General features: G+C 41.6%; 1 protein-coding gene across 3 annotated transcripts in view; it reads left to right on the top strand.

Moving 5' to 3' along the window:
• Positions 1-14,864, top strand: part of SFT2D1 (SFT2 domain containing 1) — a 43,259-nt gene extending 28,395 nt beyond the window's left edge. For all 3 annotated transcript variants that reach the window (XM_077813321.1, XM_077813323.1, XM_077813322.1), the window contains 5 exons: positions 1,411-1,492; positions 8,364-8,399; positions 9,381-9,439; positions 11,715-11,744; positions 14,153-14,864. In XM_077813321.1, coding sequence (XP_077669447.1) covers positions 1,411-1,492; positions 8,364-8,399; positions 9,381-9,439; positions 11,715-11,744; positions 14,153-14,192 — 247 coding nt within the window. In that variant the 3' untranslated portion in view covers positions 14,193-14,864. The remainder of the gene's footprint in view (positions 1-1,410; positions 1,493-8,363; positions 8,400-9,380; positions 9,440-11,714; positions 11,745-14,152) is intronic.
• Positions 14,865-20,039: the final 5,175 nt, after the last annotated feature.

Raw genomic sequence — 20,039 nt, 5'->3', positions numbered from 1 at the left:
AAGGCTGTTTGGGGTTATATTTTTTAGTTACCATCTTGTGCTAAAATCTTCTTGCCTGTCATTCCAATAATCAACACATTCAATCTACCTCTTTTCCCCCAAAACCCCATATTGGAAACACACTTACCTAGGACTTGATTCTCTTGCAGATGAGAAGGGCCCTTTCTTCCATCGCGGTCCCTGGATTCATTCTCATATCTCTGGATATATGCTCACATGAGTCACCATGCCTGTTCCTCACAAATACCCCATGCTGTTTGCTTGCTAAATAACCTGGACTGTCTTAGACATCCAGAGTCACTCTCAGTTCTGACACCACTCAATTTGCCATTCACCCCCACCACATCAGTTCTCTTCCCACCAGTTCTTCAGGGTTTTTTTCCTTCTTTTGTCTGCTCTTCTCTTTGCTCCAGTGAAATCTCAGTACATTCATGCAGTCTTCAGTACCTCTATTTCAGATCTCATGTCTTCTGTAGATAGAAGATACCTCACTACTTGTCCTGGCAACTCAACATACAAGTCCCATGACCTCATTTTTCCAGGGAGGGGTAGGGCATTCTTTTCTAACACCACTCTCGTGTAGGGAGGGGCTATTGGAGCAGATGAAATCTTTGGCCCCTCTCTGGAGTAGGATAAGGATCTTGGATATCTTGTTTCCTGCCTATATCTAGGAGGAGAAGGCTGAGTCCAGCTGCAGTGTGGCAGAACAGGATTATTCTGAGCCTGTTCTTTGCCAGACAACATGAGGAAGGAGCAGACCTGGCCTAAGGAGGAGGAGAACAGAAGAGCTGCTGACCTTCATTCCCTTTCAGTTAGGCACAGGGTAGTGTAAGGCTGGAGGATTCAGCAAGGGCTGCTGCAGGTGTTCCTCTACTTTATGCTTGATCTCAGCACCAGATTAAGAATGGAGTTCCCCTGCAGGTTTGACTGTGTAATAGCAGCAGATACTTTCACTGCCTGGCAGCTCAGTTGAGGCTTGAGGGGTTTTTTGCAACTGGTAGGGCCAGAAACTTTTTTTTATTTTTAAATGAAAATCTAAGTTCTGTACAGGTTTGGCATTGGTCATACTCAACCTGACAAATCTTCCTACTTAGAATCCTTCAGGGTTTCCTCAATTCTGGTGAATTTCATTTTGAGACAGTCCTAGATTGACTAGACTTAAACTGGTGTCCCTATGATAAATCTAGGAATATTTTGGAAGGAAATGTGGAGCACATAGCAGATACACATGTAGGCTGATTCCCAGGACAAATGTATAAAGAGTATTAATCTTTGACCTGATCAGTTGCTGTTGTTGAAGGGTGATGCCTTTCTCTAGTTTAAATATTGGATGGCTCTATAAGTTACCTATATTGATTTCTTGCAAAGATTATTTGAATGTGCCTTACTGTTTCTTCCTTATTTCGTTAGTACGTGTTTCTTGATGGGGCCTGTGAAGCAGCTGAAAAAAATGTTTGAGCCAACAAGATTAATTGCTACAATTGTTATGCTGGTAAACTACATTTACTAATATTTTTAACTTTAAAATCTTACTGCATGGCGGGTGGGGAAGGAAGCAAATCTGAGGCTTTGGCCAGAAAAAGGTATTGCCTGGATGCACATTAAGTTTTTATTGGATTATTATGTGCTGGACTGGTAACACCATCTTTTAACATTGCCTGACATTTCTCATTATAAGAGTCTATTTTCAGTTGCTCATAAATTTTGCCAAACTTAAATCATTATGGCTGAAATTTTCCATGCCAGGTGTGAACCTCAGGCTGAAAACTTCACCTAAAACAGTTCAGCTGTTTGAGACTGAGGCTAGGCAAAATATGGTGTGGGGCTTTTTGTTTTTGTCTTTTTGGGGTCTCCTGTTTTTTAAAAATACAGAATTTTTTTCCTTTCCTTTGAAAGGCTTTAGTGCCTGCATGCGCTGGAGTAGGTACCTGAAATTTTGCCAGGTTTCCTTTGTGTCAAGGTATGCTTTTTGCCATCCGTGTGAAAATACACCTGCCCCCAATTTGGCCTGGTTATAAACCTTTGAGAAATCTCACATTGCTTGTGATCAGTGGAGACTTGCTAGAGCATCATTGCTAAATTCAGCCTGGGGCTGAGCAGAAATTTCTCTCATTTCTAGCTCTGAGCTACAGCAGCCCAGGCTGTGCAGGGCACTGGAACTAAGAGAAGAGAGCTACTCCTGTGCTCTCAGTGCCCTCTGCTAGGCTCAGGAGGCATAGAGGAGGGAGCTCCCCAATATAATGCAAAGGGGATGAGAGCCACACTGCAAGGTGATGGGAAACATATCTGATGAGTCAGGATATAGGAGAACTGGGTCTGGCTGGGCAGAAAGACTGGGACAAGAAGCTGTGGTGGGTCAGAGTGGGGGATGGACCTGGCAATGGCTGGGCAGGGAGACTGGAACTGGGATTGAAAAGCCAGGGTGGGGAAGAGACAGGACTTGGACAGGATGGAGGGGACTGGGCAGAAAGGGCTAAGCCTCCAGGGCCCAACTAGAGCACACTCCCTTCCAGCACCCGGAATGGAACTCGAGTCTTGAGTTTCACCATTCCTCTACTGTCAGCAAATATCTGTGAAACTCACTGGCAGTCTCATCTCTTCTCCCCCCCCCCCCCCCCCGCCCCCCTTTCAGCCTGCTGGTCCACATAGTGGATAACAACCCACCAACACAAGTGGCAAACGTCTGTGTAGTAGAACTAAAGGTTCCAGTTCTGCTCATGACCCATATGGGTGTAAATATGATGCCACATGATAGAATTTTTTTCTGTTGGCTTTTTTAAAAAAACCAAGAAAGTATACACCCAAAACAGTTGCAAAGTCAAGCACTCAAAAGTTAGGAAATGCCAGGATTAAAGTTGTCCATGTAACCTTAGATCAGGTTCCTAGCGCAGTGTTTCTCAAACTGTGGTCCAGAGACCCCAGGGGACTCCAGGGGGTCCACAGGCCCCACTCAGAAACTCCTCCCCCTATCTCCCAGGCACGACTCCAGCATGCTGGGGAGCAGGCTTACCTCTCCTGGCTCTCTGCCACTCCCAGAAACGGTGGGCATGTCCCTGCAGCCCCTGGGGTTGGGTGGGGCAGGGGGTCTCTGCACACTGCCCCTGCACACAGGCGCTGCCCCTGCAGCTCCCATTGGCCCGGAACTTCGGCCAATGGGAGCTGCAGGGGCAGCGCCTGTGTGCAGGGGCAGCGTGCAGAGACCCCGTGCCCCTCCACCCACCTAAGAGCCGCAGCCAGAGGGATGTGCCAGTCACTTTTGGGAGCGTACCAAGGTAAGTGTCGCACCCCTCCTGCACCCAAACTCCCTCCCAGAAGCCACACCCCCCGCCCCAGCCTGATGAAAGTGAGTGAGGGTGGGAAAGAGGGAGTAATGGAGGGAGGGTGGAGTGAGCAGGGGCGGGGCCTTAGAGAAGGGGTAGGACAGGGGCAGGCCCCGGAAAGGGGGCGGGGCAATGGCTGAGCAGAGGGACTTGGGGGCGGGGGGGTTCTCAAAAAAATTTTAAATCAAAATGGGGGTCCTCAGTTTGCTAAAGTTTGAGAACCACTGCCCTAGCGCACATGCATTATGCAGTCTTGAAGTACATGATCATACTATTTTTTTCCCTCTTGATCTCTGTCTCATTCATTGCACCAGGTGGACCTGCTCTGGGGCTGAAGCAATGTTGTGTAGAAAAAGATGCTGCTGTCTATAGGACCCATACTTTCTTTGTTGCAGCAGTTGGAAAGTGTGTAGTGAATGAGTCAGGAGATTGAAAGAAGGAAAAAGATGGCTTCATGGTTAAGGCAGTTGAATGCAGCCCTAGATAATTGGATTCTATTAGAGATGATTGAGAACTTTGTCAATGATATTCTGATGGAAAATTCACTTTTTCTGCTGTATCAAATTTTTCCAGGGGAAAATAGTTCCCAGCTGCTTGGCAGCCCGGGACACCTGTCTCCACGTGCTGTCTGGTTCACTGCCTGGTGAGCTGCTAGGGCCTGGGCAGCTTGGGGAGCCTCAGACCTTTCAAAAAGGTCAAAATGAAATATAGTTTCAAAAAAGTTGAAGCAAAATATCAGAGTTCCCAGTCTGCAGGAAATTTCAGTTGTTACATTTTTAAATGTTTGGGATGGGGGAGGCTCCCCACTCCCAATGGAATGGGAATTCCAGTGTCTGGTCAGCTCTAGATTCTGACCCTGCCACAGAGTTCCTCTGTGATGCTGGGCTGATTGCTTAAAAAATAACCCTTTCACACATGGGCACTAATTGAGTGTTCTGGGGGCCTGACTTAAAGCCCTAGGGTCTGAGTTTCAGAAGTGCTGTTCCATCAGCTGAAGTCAGTGGCAACTATGTTTTGAACATAAAGTGCTATCTAATGCTAAGACTCTGAAAAACAGGTCCTAGGTGTCTCAAATTGGGCACACAAAATTAGTGGATACTTTGGACCTTAATTTATCTGTGCCTCAGTTCCACAGCTGTAATATGGGGATAATACCCAATCATCTCACAAGGTTTTGTGAAAATCAATTCATTAATATTTGTGAAGCACTCCGTATAATGATGAATGCCATAGAAAGGCCCATCAGGAGATTAATAATTCTGTCATCAGAGCAGAGTTAGAAAAGTACAGTAAATAAGGCCTGGGGCCACATACTGAACTATGAGATGAAAACAAAATATTGCATACCTGCTCTTTTAAGTGAGCAAAATGCATTCTGTACACTGAATGAGGCAGATTTCCTGTAGGGGGGAAAAGCATGTGATCATGTAATTAAAGACTGTCGTAATGCATATGCACACGGGCCAAATTAAGGCTGCACAGACCACCTTAATTCTGGAATTTCCTAACTTTTGAATGCTAGACTTCGCAACCTTAGTTATTTTAATATTTTTTTTAATGTTCTTTATGTTGCAGTAGCTCTCAATGTGCTCTGCATTGTACATTTGCACAGGAAGATAGTCTTTTTGTCCCAAAGAATTTAAAATGGGACAAAAAAAGTGAGGAAAATGGAAGCATTGCAATCATCACCTTGACTACGTACACGTTATTTGTTCCATAGAGGCCACATAGGGCTTGTCTACATGAACACTTAATTTGCTGCAAGATGGGATACAAATCTACCCCACACTATTCTGCCACACACTAAGTGTCCATGTGGACCCTGTTGCCGTGCACTAGAAGTTCCCCCGTGAACTTTAATCTATCCAGTTTTTAAACGGGAGTAGATTAAAATGCTTTAGGGAACTGTTAGTGCATGGCAGCATGGCTTACATGGATACTTAGTTTCAGAGTAACAGCCGTGTTAGTCTGTATTCGCAAAAAGAAAAGGAGTACTTGTGGCACCTTAGAGACTAACCAATTTATTTGAGCATGAGCTTTCGTGAGCTACAGCTCACTTCATCGGATGCATAAAGCTCAACAGGGTCTTCTTTCCCCGCTGATTCTGCCAAGCCCGTTCCCTTGGCTGTGGTTTCGCTAGATAGTAGGTAGGGACAGTGGGAATCTCGTTCATCCATTCATGCGTATCACTAATTAGATGACGAGGCATTTGGCTATTTTACAAACCCACGCGGGTTTCTTTTTCGGGTTATTTGGGGTGTTCCTAACCCCGGGTGGCCCATCCAACCCAGTTTGTCCTGTCCAGTGATCGCGGTCATGAATTATTTGATGTAATCATTACGAGATTCCCACATGTCGCCTGGGGGGTCCCTTCGGGCTTGGCTTCAGCAGGTTTGAGGTTCCTTACCTATACCTGCAAAGGTGTTGAGAATGTCCGTGGAGTACAGGAGAGCCCTACGGCTGAAGAGTTTTGTAGCTCTTCCTTGTGCGGACTCTGAGAGACCGAGGGCCGAGAGGACTTGCTTGTTGATTTTGGGCCACTTTCCTCTCGCACCCAGGGGAAGCCAAAAAACTTGACCTTAGTGGCTCCCATGAGTTTTCTGACTTCGGTAGTCAGAGACGCATAGTGTCGGACTTTCTTGGCCGCCGCATCAGAGAAAGTTTTGTCCTTGTATTCGAAGCGAACTGTGACATCGACAACCAGGGCTGTTCCATCTTTGACAAAAACAAGATCTGGTTTTCGTAGTTCATTCTTGGCAGTGTGCAGGTGTGGTTCTTGATACGTAATCCACTTAAGTTTGCGGGCTTCTCTCGCGAGTATTCCGCATAACTTGTTGTGCCTGAGGATACGTGCACTTTGCACTGCCGGACATTGTCCCAGAACATGAGAAAGCGATTCATACGAGGCATTACAATGCCTGCATTGTACGTTGTGGTTGTTTTTGCCACGCCCTAGGTATTTCCTGGTGGGATACACGTTCGCTCTCAGTTTTAGGGCCGTAAGGAATTGACGTTCGGAGAACCCAGGATGGTGTTTCAGCCAGTCATTGCTGATTGGGTCGTTTCCGAAATGAGAGACCCCACTGCCTTGGCATGGTAGGTTTTCCCAGTTGGAGAATTCCGCATCTCTCCAATTGCAAGGGTTTGGGTAGACCGCTTTGGGAGCTGGCCTCTCCCATTCGTTCAGTAACTCGAGGACGTGTTCTGGCAGCTTGTGGTCGACGACCACCGGATCTGTTATTGCAGGCATGGCCTTCTGATCTCCGCCGGCAGCCAGTATGCATCCGATGAAGTGAGCTGTAGCTCACGAAAGCTCATGCTCAAATAAATTGGTTAGTCTCTAAGGTGCCACAAGTCCTCCTTTTCTTTTTATGGATACTTAATATGCAGCAGGCTAGTATGGGGTCGGCCAGGGCCGTCCCTACAGGGGTAGTGGGGTCCGGGACAAATCTGCCTGGACGCTCTCTCCCCCTGCCTGGGCCAGTGTAGTGACACAAACTGCTCCCTGGCAGAATTTCCTATCTAGGCTGTACTGAGCGTGCTCACCCAAACTGAGCAGGCACAGTAACGTCTGCTGATGCCTACACCAGCCTAGTGCCCTCCCGCACTCTAACCCCACCCCCCGGGTCAGCCTATAGGCTCTGACTCTGTGGGTGCTCCAGGGCTGGAGCACCCGTGGGGGGAAAAAATGGTGGGTGCTGAGCACCCGCTAGCGGCCCCATGGATTAGCACCTCCCCTTCCCTCCCTGTGCCTCCCACCCATGACAAACAGCTGTTTCATGGTGTTCAGAGAGGCTGAGAAGGAGGGGGGATGTGGCGGGCTCAGGAAAGGGGGCAGAACTGGGTGGGATGGGGCCTTGGGGGAAGGGGTGAAGTGGGGGCAGGGCCTGGGGAAGAGCCTAGGGTCGAGTACCCCTCGGCAGTTTGAAAAGCTGGCGCCTGGTCCCGCACTACAGATGCACACTGAAGTGCGGGGCCTCCTCAAAGCATGGGGCTCCGAGCAGTTGCCATGATTTGCCATACCCAAGGGTCAGCTCTGGGGTCAGTTTACATTCCAGTTTGCCAGGAGCCAAGTATTCATGTAGACAAGCTTTTAGAAACTTTGAGCACAGTTTCAGTGGAGTGAAGAGGACAGAAATCAGATTAGGGGAAATGTAGTTGGATAAGGAACCCAAGGCAATGGTTAACTGTATATTTCTGCATTTTATACTAGATAAATTCTGTGACTAATCTGGGATTATAAACCATTTCATTTTTAATCACTTAGTTGCAATGTTACACCAAGGAAAGCTGTATCATGAAGAAAGGGTAGTTGGAAAGCATAAATGTGTAAAACATGCAGGAAAAACTATACATTACAGAGATTGACAGTATTTCTAGCAAAATACTTTAGGCTCTTCATGGCCCATACTCTGCCCTGAAGGGAAATCCTACTTTTCAATTAACGACACTGTACTTACAATTGCAAATCTTTTGATTTTAATTAGAAAAACAAATTACTCTGTTCATAAATTTGGCCCTTACGCTATTTGGAATCATATTACAAGATACTGAAGCTAAATATACTTGGCATCCTCCTTTGTCCTATTAAAATGCAAACTGACAACTGATAGGAAATAACAAAGAGCCACATGAGTAGCTTGAATAAAGTTTCATCTAAGCTTTTTTTATTGAATACAAAACAGCTGCTCCCTAGTGGGCCTCGTCTCACTATTACTGGGAGACAAAAACATTGGCAGAAACCAAGTCTGTATTTGCCAAATACAATAATTGTGAATGGATGTTTTTAACAGTGGATTGTCCATCATAATGCTAGTGCCTGTCTTGTCAGAAGATGGGTATTGTGAATTCTAGAGTCACAGTGACACTGTTTTTGGCATTAATTCTCAGGATTAAGTTCAGACTGATACTATAGAAAAGCCTATGGATTTCCTTATTACCAATGGTGCATATGAAAATGCTGATGATTTATTGAGAACATGTCAACTATTTGCTTGATTGGATATTTGCACACTATACCCATTGGTTTTTCTTTTTCCTCAGTTGTGTTTGATATTGACTCTGTGTGCTGTATTCTGGGTAAGTGATATTAACTCAAATCCTCTGTCCCTTTTAAGAGCAAGCTGGTTTGCCTAGATTTTTGGCTGTGGTAACACTCTGTGGTTCATCTAATGTTTAAGAGCAGTTCTGGTATTGTATCATTAAAGCTCAATGAAGTCAGAGGGATAGATGACCTTGGGCAGGAATGGTGTACCTAGCCTCTGTTTGCCAGAAGCTGGGAATGAGCGATGGGATGGATCACTTGATGATCACCTGTTCTGTTCATTGCCTCTCGGGCACCTGGCACTGGCCACTGTTGGAAGACGGGATACTGGGCTAGATGGACCTTTGGTCTGACCCAGTAGGGCCATTCTTATGTTCTTATGAATCATTTAAACAAATTCCACTTTTAATGGAAGTGTGCAACATTGGTGTTTGAATTGCATTTAGTTGGTGGATGGCATTGAGCATCTCTGCTACAGAGCAAGAGCACTCTTACAACTGCATATTGTGGGAAAGGAGTTGCAGAACATAAGATCTTAAAATGAGTAAAGGAAAACAGAAATGATAAACTTTTGTATAAAAGTATCTTCAGCCACCTCAGATCTATGCTTTTGTAATTCAAGTGTCAATACAAGGGTGAAGGTAAACATGTATCTGAAAAGAACATACACTGTAATGTTGCACAGATCAAATATGGATAGTGAATATGAAGGAGATAGTAGTTTGGTAGTTGGAATTCTTTGTTCTGAAGAGTTTCATAACTAGGGAAGACTTAAGTTGCAAAGATGCTAATTAGCTCTCTTCAGTTGGAATGATAGTCTAACAATTGATTATAGTTATTGCAAAGGAGAAGGAGATCTGTTTAAGCTCCTAAACCTTCCTAAATAAGGAGATTGACCATCATGGATCAGCTAAGGTTTTGGAGTGAACTGGATTGAGTAGGCTAGTAATTTTAGTTACTAAATTAAATAATTTTGTACAAATCAATTTTAATCTGCAATTTTTCTTTTGTTTTAGTGGGGTAAGAAAGGTTTGGCCCTGCTATTCTGCGTACTCCAGTTCCTAGCAATGACCTGGTAAGCCTTTTTTAAAATTTATCTTGAATTGTTTATCACTTGCCATATAACCTTGACATGTAATTAAGAGGTACATATGAAAAAAGATAGGGCCAAATTCTTTCCAAGTCACATATTACACAACACAATTTAGAGCATGTGCAGTTTGGCAGGATTTAGCTCAAATTATCTTGCGGACAAATGTCTGATAGCTTTAGATATATGCTAGAAAATGTGATCCTTAATTCACTGGGTCTGAGAGTGAGTGACTCTATATCCTGATGAGTAGGGTGCCCACCTGAGAGGTGGAACACCTAGGGTCCAGTCCCCTTGCTCTAATGACTGTTTTAAATATTTATGTATCTAAAGTGCACAAGCTTCAATTAAGAGAGGCTGATGGAGAGCCACATCAGAATATCCTATAGCCCAGTGGTTAGGGTACTCTCCTGAGAGGTGGGGAAAACCCGTTCAAGTCTCTTCTTCCCATCAGGTGAGGGAATTGAACCCAACTCTCCCACATCCCAAATGAGCCTTCTAAGCACTGACCTAAAAGTTAAGGAAGGTACCACCTACTCCTCTTCGTTTGGCAGGATTTTGACTGGGGACCAATGTGATAGGCATGCTCTGAACACACATACCGGATTGGGTCCCACGCATGAGAGAGGTTGATAAATGCCTGTTTTCCCCTGGCTTTGTGGATCACACTGGGGATAGGCATCTGGATGGTTAGAGCAAGGCAGCAGTGCATGTGCCCAGGGGCAGAAACTTAAGCGCCTAGGGAACTTTTACAGATGAAGCTTAGGTGCAGTGCAGGGATGGGGTGGGGGTTGTGAATCACATTAGTGCCTAAAATTGGGACTTAGATATGCAGGTTCCTTTGTGGATCTGGGCTGTGGTGATTTTCCTATATGAAAATCAGGTATGGTGTGCGCATCTTCCCTATTTCAAATACAGGAACATTTATCAGACATTGGACAATGTGTGGTCCAACCTTTAAGTTCTCCGAACCAAAGGGAGGCAGATATTGGGCACTGGGTTTGGCTGTATGGCTAAGCTTGGTGTCCAGTGCAAGGGTGAGGCTCAAAATGGCTAGTTCCCAGAGATAAACAGAAGAAAACTCTGAGCTAACTGGTAAACCCTCTTAGTCTGGAGGAAAAAGGGGAGACAGTAAGTTCCTGCGGAGAGATGGCTTTCAAATGTACCCTTTTGTCCCTCTCATGGGAGGGAAGGAGGATTCAGAAGTAGGCTAAATGCTTAGGAGTTAGGCTGAAGCGGGCGAACCCTGAGAGTTTGTTGTTTTTATGGAGACCATTTAATGTTGCACTGGATCCAAGTAAATAATAGGTAATTGGGGACTGGTGGAGATTAGGGCCTTATAACTAAAACTAAAAGTTAATAAAGTTGTGGTCTTTTTTGATATCAAATCCATCCCAGTGTCTGATTAGGACAAGTAGGAGAATGAAACACAATTTCTTCGAGTACTTGTTCATGTCCATTTCATGTCTGGTTCAAAGCCCTGACAGACTTAATCTCCCAAGTGTCGGCGCACCCATTGATGACAGCCCGGATGCATCTATGTCTACTAGGTCACATGGCAGCGTGTACATATGTGGTGTGGCACGCACGCCTGCACCTCAGACAGCTTCAGATGTGGCTAACATTAGTGTACTCTCCGAGCAGGAACAAGCTGGATTCCATTCTCACCATCCTAGTGTCAGTCCTGGCTTCCCGGAAGTGGTGGTTAGGGTCTGACCCTAACCTGAGGCCAGGTCTAACTACCACTTCAGGGAAGCCAGAACATGTTGCTATAAGAGCAAAATTCCATAAAGTAGTCTTACTCTACAGCTATGTGTGCACTATACACACCACCAGGTACATATTTGCATAAACTACTTTTGTTCTATTCAAACTAGACAATGATGTCTTTGCTGTCTTGATTTCTGGGAGGATTGTAGGTTTTATATAGTTCAGTAATCAGTCGTCAGGAACCAAAGTTAAGAATCCTAAAGTGATAGTAAATCTCCATATTACATTTTGTAGTGGAATTCGTATTCAATGGAAGTTATATACTACATAGCAACATTCAAAGAAAAAGGAGACCAGAATCTCTTGGCAGTACACTTAGTTCTTGCAGAATCCTTTTATTTTCAAGTGGATGTAATTTGAATACGTAATCCTGTTACAGGGTTCAATATACCAGTGTGCTTTTGTTAATTCTGGACTAAAATACTGAATTGATACGTAGAAAACAAATGAAACCTCTCAAATTTTAACTATTGTTCCTCTCCTTTTTCAGGTATAGTCTCTCATATATTCCTTTTGCAAGGTGAGTCTCTTTTAATTGCCCTCATTTTATAAAAATAAAAGTTAGCCTATTTAGTTCTAAATTTTTTTTCAAAAGTGTAATTTTCTTGAAAATCACATCTTTTAACTTACTAATTTTGAAAAGTCAAATATAATATCCTCAATCTTAATTTTTTAGCATTTGGAGGATAATTGGTTTTGAATTAAAAGTTGTACCATCAGTAGGCTTGGAAGGTTTAGGTTTTTATTGGTATGTCTGTAAACATCAACTTCATCGTATATGCACAGATAAGAAAATATTTCCATCAAAATGTACAAATAGGCAGAGTAAGAAAAATGCTGCTTGAGAACTTACTAGAATGTAATTTTTTTAAGGATATTTATTGTGTGTTTTGACATGTGATGTTGACAGTTTGTGTATTAACAGTTATAAAGTTTGAACTTTTTGAATGTCCGCATCTGTCATTAAAAAATTGTCTGAACTCCAATAATTTCTTGCAACTGTGAACATTTAAATCAATAAAAATAAAAAAAAGCTTAAATAAACATTTAGATTATGGGTCAAAATTATAAAAAATAAAAATTGAATTCTGCCAAGACTACCATAACGAATGCCTGTTCTGAAGTTTAAGTTGGGTGCGGATAAAGATACTCAGCAATTTGCTTGTTAAAGCATTGTAGCATTTTTTTCTAGATTTAATCCCCCAAATAATTGTTTGTTATAATATGATACAACACTGCTTAGTTTAAGGATATTTCCTACATAAATTTGCATATACATTTGACAATATTTAGTAGCTTAAATGGACACAATGAATGTGAAATCTAGTCAGTTTTAAAAAATTAAATAGTTTGTTACTAAATCTGTTTTTGAACCACCTGCCAGAGTTTGTGGTTTTGCCATTTTCCTGTTTTTTAAAATCTGCCCCACCATTATTCCTGTGTGAAAGACCCACGTACTTAGGGGAAACTGGCACTACACACAGTGCCATCAAATGCATAAAGTAAATTTTTTTTTTAGTTGAATTGAAAGATTAGAGAAACTATAGTGCAATTTGGTCTTTTGACAATAGTATGTTAAAGCACTTAATTCTGATTTTTTTTACATTGACTGTCTGCTCCTTTAGATATATCCTGCCTTGCTAAGTTTTTCATAGTACCTCTCCTTTCATCTTGTATTTTCTCACTGCTTTTCTATAATAATCCAACAAAACCTGACATAAGCAACAAAAATCTATGCTAAGACTCTTAAGTGTGGCAGAATTAAACAATAATATAAATTAGTTATAGCAATAGGTGATCTCATTAATTCTAACAAGACTGTGTCTTCAAGATAGTTGCAAACAGTGAAATAAATCCTATTTAAATACTATAACATGTCACCTTAATTTGGACACCTCCAACTTCCCCAATCAGATTACTAGCATTCTAAATTTCTACATTTCCAGCAATCATGTCTCACTTTCTATAGGCTTATTTTTGTTCAAATCAGTTTAATTCATACTACTGTGTTTTAGTATGCTCAAAGATATTAACTATTGGTCCCTGGCCTTCTCTTTCTTTTGTTTGAATGCTGGTCTGATAAAACAGAGTTTATTTGCTTCAGTTCAATTGTTTAGATAATATAAAAGTGTCTATGTAATAAAAACAAAGAACCCTATGATTATTTTGACAGGTTGTTTAAATACTGTACTAGCCTAATACTTTTTCAGGTAACTGAAGTATTTGCTAGTATAAAATGCCATCACAAGTTGAGCTTCATACGTTGTCTGGCTTATGCAAATAGTTGGCTGAGCTATTACATGGTGCCAGGAAATGGTATTGTGTAACTTCTCTAAAGTACTCATGTGTTTTAATTTACACTAAAAAAAAAAATTGTAGCAACAAAAATACCCCTAATGCGGCTTATTCACTTCCAGTAGAATGTGATCTACCTTATTTTTTAGCACTTGTTTTATTATATAAATCTTAATTCTGGGACAGCTGTGTTGGGGCATACGAAAATAGCTTGTTTCACCTAAACTCAAGAATATGGGATGTGTCCCTGAATTTTCAAAGTGGCTAACAACCAAGTACAAAAATTCTGCTGAATAGTAAATTTAAGTTTTGGGAAGATAAAAATAAACGAGGCTGAACAAATTCAGACTAATCCAAATGGAACAGTATACAAAATCAATTTACAAAATGCTCATTAGGGAAGCAAAGCCCCTTCAGATATTTCAAACTCTCCACCGAGATTAATAAGTTATCAGAATTCTGCATCTGACAAGTAATTAAAATTTTCATTTTGTCATCCAAAATAGTGCATAATTGAATTTGTATGTTTTATAACTAATTTTGGGAAATAGAACACAATATTATGTAGTCTGAAAAATATTAGTGACCTGAATGTGGCCTGTAAAAAAATAAATGTTGTGTTTTTTTTTTAAGGGATGCTGTGATTAAATGCTTCACGTCCTGCCTGAGTTAGACTAAACAAAACAAACTATTCAACAGCTTTTAAAAACCAACTTTATATTTTTGTGAAGTTTACTCAGAAAAATTATGAACTTCCACTCCCGAAACAACACTTGCTGACAGTTTTAGTATTTTCCTTGCCTTTTGCATGCTGGGGATTAAATCATTTTAGCAGAACCAAGTTTAAATATGAGCCAGGTAAGCAGTGTTTTATCCCTGTCTGAACCATTTGGAAACTAGCATAGGTTTAACACTTTATGCAATGTAATCTTAAAACTGTTTGAGTTAGTTTCTGTTAACACAGTTTAATCCCCAATGTAGACAATTCAGGATTCTGGGTAACATGTAAAAGTTTCATATAAAGTTTTGTCTCATATTTCTTATGTGCAATTACTATTTGTTTACTCTATGCGTTTCCCAAAGATCAGAATTTTGTAATTATTATAGAGAAATATTTTTAGTTAATTATAGGTGATAGGGCTGCTTTGAAATGTTTGTACATGTGCAGTATGGAGAAAGCGTGGTCTGAACATGAGAGGTCTGGTAAAAGCTTGCTCAGTTTTGTTATACTTACTTTTTAAGCACCAATTTTTTCACTTTGAAACTTAAAATATATTTGATTAAAATGGCTTATGGATAATATATAAATCAATGATTACAAAATAAATGAATTATTTTAAGTGTCTAGACTATCTAATTTTTAGACTTGAGCCATATAGGCAGGAAAATTAAAACATTATGCTTGCAATATATATTTCACTTTGAAATTAGTCAACACACTTTCAGTTATTACTTGAAATTTCTCTTGCTATCCCCTTTCCTATCTGTCAGACTAAAAATAATTGTGTTGGTACAGGTACTTAACTCAAACTGTCTCAGAATACAAAAGTGACTTTAAAACCTTTAATTTTTATTAGCTTTTTTGAAAAAATGCTCCTGGTGGTTTAATGTACATGAAGTGAATATATAACTATGTGGAATAGTCGAATAGGACATTCAATAAGGACAAATACAATGTTCCTTCCTAAGTGGAGTACTATCAGTTGCACACATACAAAATGTGAAATGACTGCCTAGGAGTACTGTGGAAAGGGATCTAGGGGTCATAGTGGATCACAAGCTAAATATGAGTCTGTGTAACGCTGTTGCAAAAAAAGCAAACATAATTCTGAGATGTATTAGCAGGAGTATTGTAAGCAAGACACAAGAAGTAATTCTTCCGCTCTACTCCATGCTTATTAGGCCTCAACTGGAGTATTGTGTCCAGTTCTGGGCACCACATTTCAGGAAAGATGTGGACAAATTGGAGAGGCCAGAGAAGAGCAACAAAAATGATTCAAAGTCTAGAAAACATGACCTATGAGGGAAGATTGAAAACATTGGGTTTGTTTAGTCTGGAGGAGAGGACATAAGTTTTCAAGTACTTAAAAGGAGGAGGGAGAAAAATTATTGTTCTTAACCTCTGAGGATAGGACAAGAAGCAATGGGCTTAAATTGCAGCAAGGGCAGTTTAGGTTGGACATTAGGAAAAACTTCCTAGCTGTCAGACTGGTTAAGCACTGGAATAAATTGCCTAGGGAGGTTGTGGAATTTCCATTATTGGGGATTTTTAAGAGCAGGTTCGATAAACGCCTGTCAGGGATGGTCTAGCTAGATAATACTTAGTCCTGCCTTAAGTGCAGGGGACTGGACTAGATGACCTCTAGAGGTCCCTTCCAGTTCTATGATTTTATGAATATATTTTGCTTAGCTTCTGTGAAAGCAGTGTTTTGGGGGCAAGCCTTGGTTGAATATTTTTCCAGCTGTAGCTATTCAGGCATTGAAGAGCAAAGATAAGTCTGAGGATCCTGAAGCTACAGACAACCTAGCTCTTAAATGGCTGATGTTATGATGGTAGAAAGTTCTTTAAGTTTCCCTCTCTCCACCACAGTACCTCCATCTCTTCCAGGTTTAGCTTTAACAAGCTTGTCTTCATGTGAATGTTGACTCCTAGACCGTGGGATGGCTGGGAGATAGTGTTTGCATTTTCTTTGAAGGAAACAGCGTGGTGGCTACATTTTACTAGCATATGCATTCCTGTTGTCTCACAGCTTCATATAGGTGTTAAATAGAAAAGGGCTGGGGGAGAGGATTCAGAGGTGAGGACTCTGGGGGCAGTCCTCTGCCTTCAGGCAGAAGGACAAGGAAGCCATTGTATTGATTAATGCTAAACCCCTGTATGTAAGACAACAGCAGCATTCCACTGAAATTTATCAAATGTGGTGGAGAGATCCTGCAATATGGGTATGGTTTGATCAGCAGTATAAGGCATTCTGGCTTTACCAGTCAGTGTGAGATTGCAGGGGGTGCATACCTTCTGGGAAGTCCTGTTGAAGTAGTTAGCCAATGGGGTAGAATCTCTAAGAGGAGGGCTCTCATTAGGTAGTCCTGGTCCCTTCAGTAGGTTGTTTGGGTTGATTAGCTGGGACACAGGGCAGTTGACATTAGCAAACAAAGCAAACAAGAGGGCCTTTCACTGCTCTGGCCTTCCCAACTTCATTGTTAGTGGTGGAGGGTATCAATAAATTTTGTGTTCATTGCAGTTCCAGCTGGTGACTTCCACAGGTCACCTGGACTGCAGCAATTGTACACATAGTGATGGACATGGAAGAATTTCATTGAACAGCTTGTGGACTCCTGCTGTCAGTTGGAATGGAAATTAAAGGACAAATGAGCACTGGGGTTATGTTTATATGCTTCATAGGATTGCAACTTTGAGCAGTTGTTTCTGGCAGCAGGGGAGTCAAAACCCTCTTTTTCCAATGGGATAGCCATTGGTTTGATTCTCCCAAAACAACAGAAGTTTGATTTTTGGAGACACCTTCCTTTTCTCTGTGACAGGCATGTTGATGTCTTTCTCAAGGGAAGAAGTTAACTTATGGGTGAGCCTGAGCCATCCTACAAAGCCAGGGCTTTCTCAGGCAGTAGGCTGTTCTGGCGGTAGGCCATGATAGGCATCAAGAGTAAATCAGGCTCTGAGAAGGCCTTGTTTTTTTAACCTGGGATTGTTGTGCTTGGAATTTGAGCATCAAAAAGGGGTAAGGCAGGTGATGGGGAGCATTGATGGCCTTTTCTCTTCCAAATTGCTGCCAAATCAGGTTGCCCCAAAATGTTATCCTGTTAGGGAATTAATAAAGTTGTGAACACTTGGCCAAAAATTTCAGATATTTGTATTTGTCCTCATTAGCCTCTTCAATTATCAGTGATACTTTAAGTGCCTATTTTATAATCCCATCTATGCAGAAAGCATGCTTGGTCCATGATAAAATATGGAAAAGGTAGATGAGACCTCCCATTTGACTGACAAGTTAAAAGAAACTAGCTTTGGGCTAAAAATATGCTACAGGTGTTGTTCACAGATGCTAGTTCCAGTTAAACACTTCAGTTGTCATTACCACATAGTCTGAAGTCAAATGCTGCTGATCCACTCGCCTTGTCTCATTACATATTTTAATTGTCTTCATTAATCAGTATTACTGCTTGGTCTGGAGTATCTTATTAAGTAGATCACTATCTAGAAAGCTCACTTCTGGAGAACAAGTTACATTCCATGCACATTCTGTTACCAGAAATGTTTTGTCAGTTACGGCAGCATTTATCCTTTCTATAAGTGAAGTGCAAGCATTTCCCCCTCAAAAAAATTGTTTTAAAAATATTTTCATAAAATCAGAATGTAACTGAAAACTTTATCATTAGTGAACTGATGTAGGCAGGAACTGCAGCTGTAGGATAGCTTTCAGAGTAACAGCCGTGTTAGTCTGTATTTGCAAAAAGAAAAGGAGTACTTGTGGCACCTTAGAGACTAACCAATTTATTTGAGCATAAGCTTTCGTGAGCTACAGCTCACTTCATCGGATGCATACTGTGGAAAGTGTAGATCTTTTTATACACACAAAGCATGAAAAAATACCTCCCCCCACCCCACTCTCCTGCTGGTAATAGCTTATCTAAAGTGATCACTCTCCTTACAATGTGTATGATAATCAAGTTGGGCCATTTCCAGCACAAATCCAGGGTTTAACAAGAACGTCTGAGGAGGGGGGGTAGGAAAAAACAAGGGGAAATAGGTTACCAGCAGGAGAGTGGGTTTGTGTGTGTGTGTGGTGGGGGTGGTAAGAAAACCTGGATTTGTGCTGGAAATGGCCCAACTTGATTATCATACATATTGTAAGGAGAGTGATCACTTTAGATAAGCTATTACCAGCAGGAGAGTGGGGTGGGGGGAGGTATTTTTTCATGCTTTGTGTGTATAAAAAGATCTTCTACACTTTCCACAGTACGCATCCGATGAAGTGAGCTGTAGCTCATGAAAGCTTATGCTCAAATAAATTGGTTAGTCTCTAAGGTGCCACAAGTACTCCTTTTCTTTTTGTAGGATAGCTGTTTATCATGGTCTCGCTGTGTCAACTACTTTCCTTATTTCCAGACACTATGTAATAACTGGGCAAGTTGTTTGCATATACAACTGGAATCAACTCCACACAATAAGAAACTTGGAGTACTACAGTTTCAGGTACACTAATGAATATTAAAAAATTATTCCAAGAATGTTGTAATAAGGAATCTCTAAGAACCAGCTGCTACAATTTTTGCTCCAATCACTTGTGAATGGTAGTAATTAATCTCCAGCTGATTAAATCAACATATATTTAATCGTTCATTTTAGTAGTTACATGGCCACATTGTATTTATCCTCCCAGCACTCCTGTGAGGTAGGGAAGTACTACTGTCCTCATTGTATGGGGAACAGAGGCACATATTGAGCACGTGACTTGTCCATAGGCCCACAGGAAATCTGTGGTGAAGCAGGGAATCCCAGGTCTCCCAAATCTCAGCCTAACAACTGGGTCATCCTTACTCTCCTGCTTTTAACATTTTATCTGATTTGGCTTTAACAATTGTGTCCTTGTTTCCACATTTCCCTCAATTAGAATATCATGTTCTGAAACATTATCTTTGTTTTTGAGCCATGTGATCGCCCTTTGCAAACCATCCTGCAAAATATTTCTCTGGAGTGGTTGCCCACATTCAATCACTAGCTGTTGTGGACTGTCTTCTTAGAACAATATGATATAGCTACTTTGTTGGCCTGCTTGAAAGAATAACTTAAATTATCTTCCACTGTTGCTCTGACTACTTTTCTTTCTACACTCTGGGTGATCTCATCCATGCTCTTGGTGAATGTTACCTAACCATTGCTCTCTGCTGCAAACTAATGTAGTCCTCCATCCCAACCAGTCTTACATCTCAGCCTGTCTTACTGATATCTTCTCCTAGCTGTTCTACTAAATCCTCTCACTAATCTAACTTCTCATTTTTCCTCCTAGGTTCTCTCTTCCCTTATCACTGCTGACAATTTCACTGTCCTCCCTATCATTCATGTTTGCAAGCTGTTTTATGTACCTTTTAAAACTGGTCCCATGGTCAGTTAGAGTAAGGGGAAGGATATATTGGTTTCTATTCTTACCCATCCATTCAGTTGGGTAGACTTTAATATTGGAATTAGTGTGGGAAAGCTAACTCAAAAATGAGTAATACTTTGTTGTGAAAGCAGTGTGGTGAGTTATCACTTTTTTGGGTGGGAGACTGTCTCCAAAACCTCCTTTTGATTGCCTGGGTGAGCCTTTTGATGTTACAGCGATCCAGCAGCTCCTACCAGCGATCATCCAACTGAGGAACAGCAGCTCCCTCCTTCTACCATCCTCAACTGGTAGAGGTTAAGTCTAGGAACAAGACAAAGCTAAGAGATTAGGAAGGAGGGGGGAGCTTAAGAGACTAGTGCCTATGCCGAGGAGTGTGTGAATGAAGGGTGAGGGGCTGA

This window comes from Eretmochelys imbricata, chromosome 3 (assembly GCF_965152235.1).
Source record: "Eretmochelys imbricata isolate rEreImb1 chromosome 3, rEreImb1.hap1, whole genome shotgun sequence".
NCBI lineage: Eukaryota > Metazoa > Chordata > Testudines > Cheloniidae > Eretmochelys > Eretmochelys imbricata.
The sequence above is the reverse complement of the archived record's forward strand: the minus strand, read 5'-3'. Positions and strand labels throughout refer to the sequence as shown.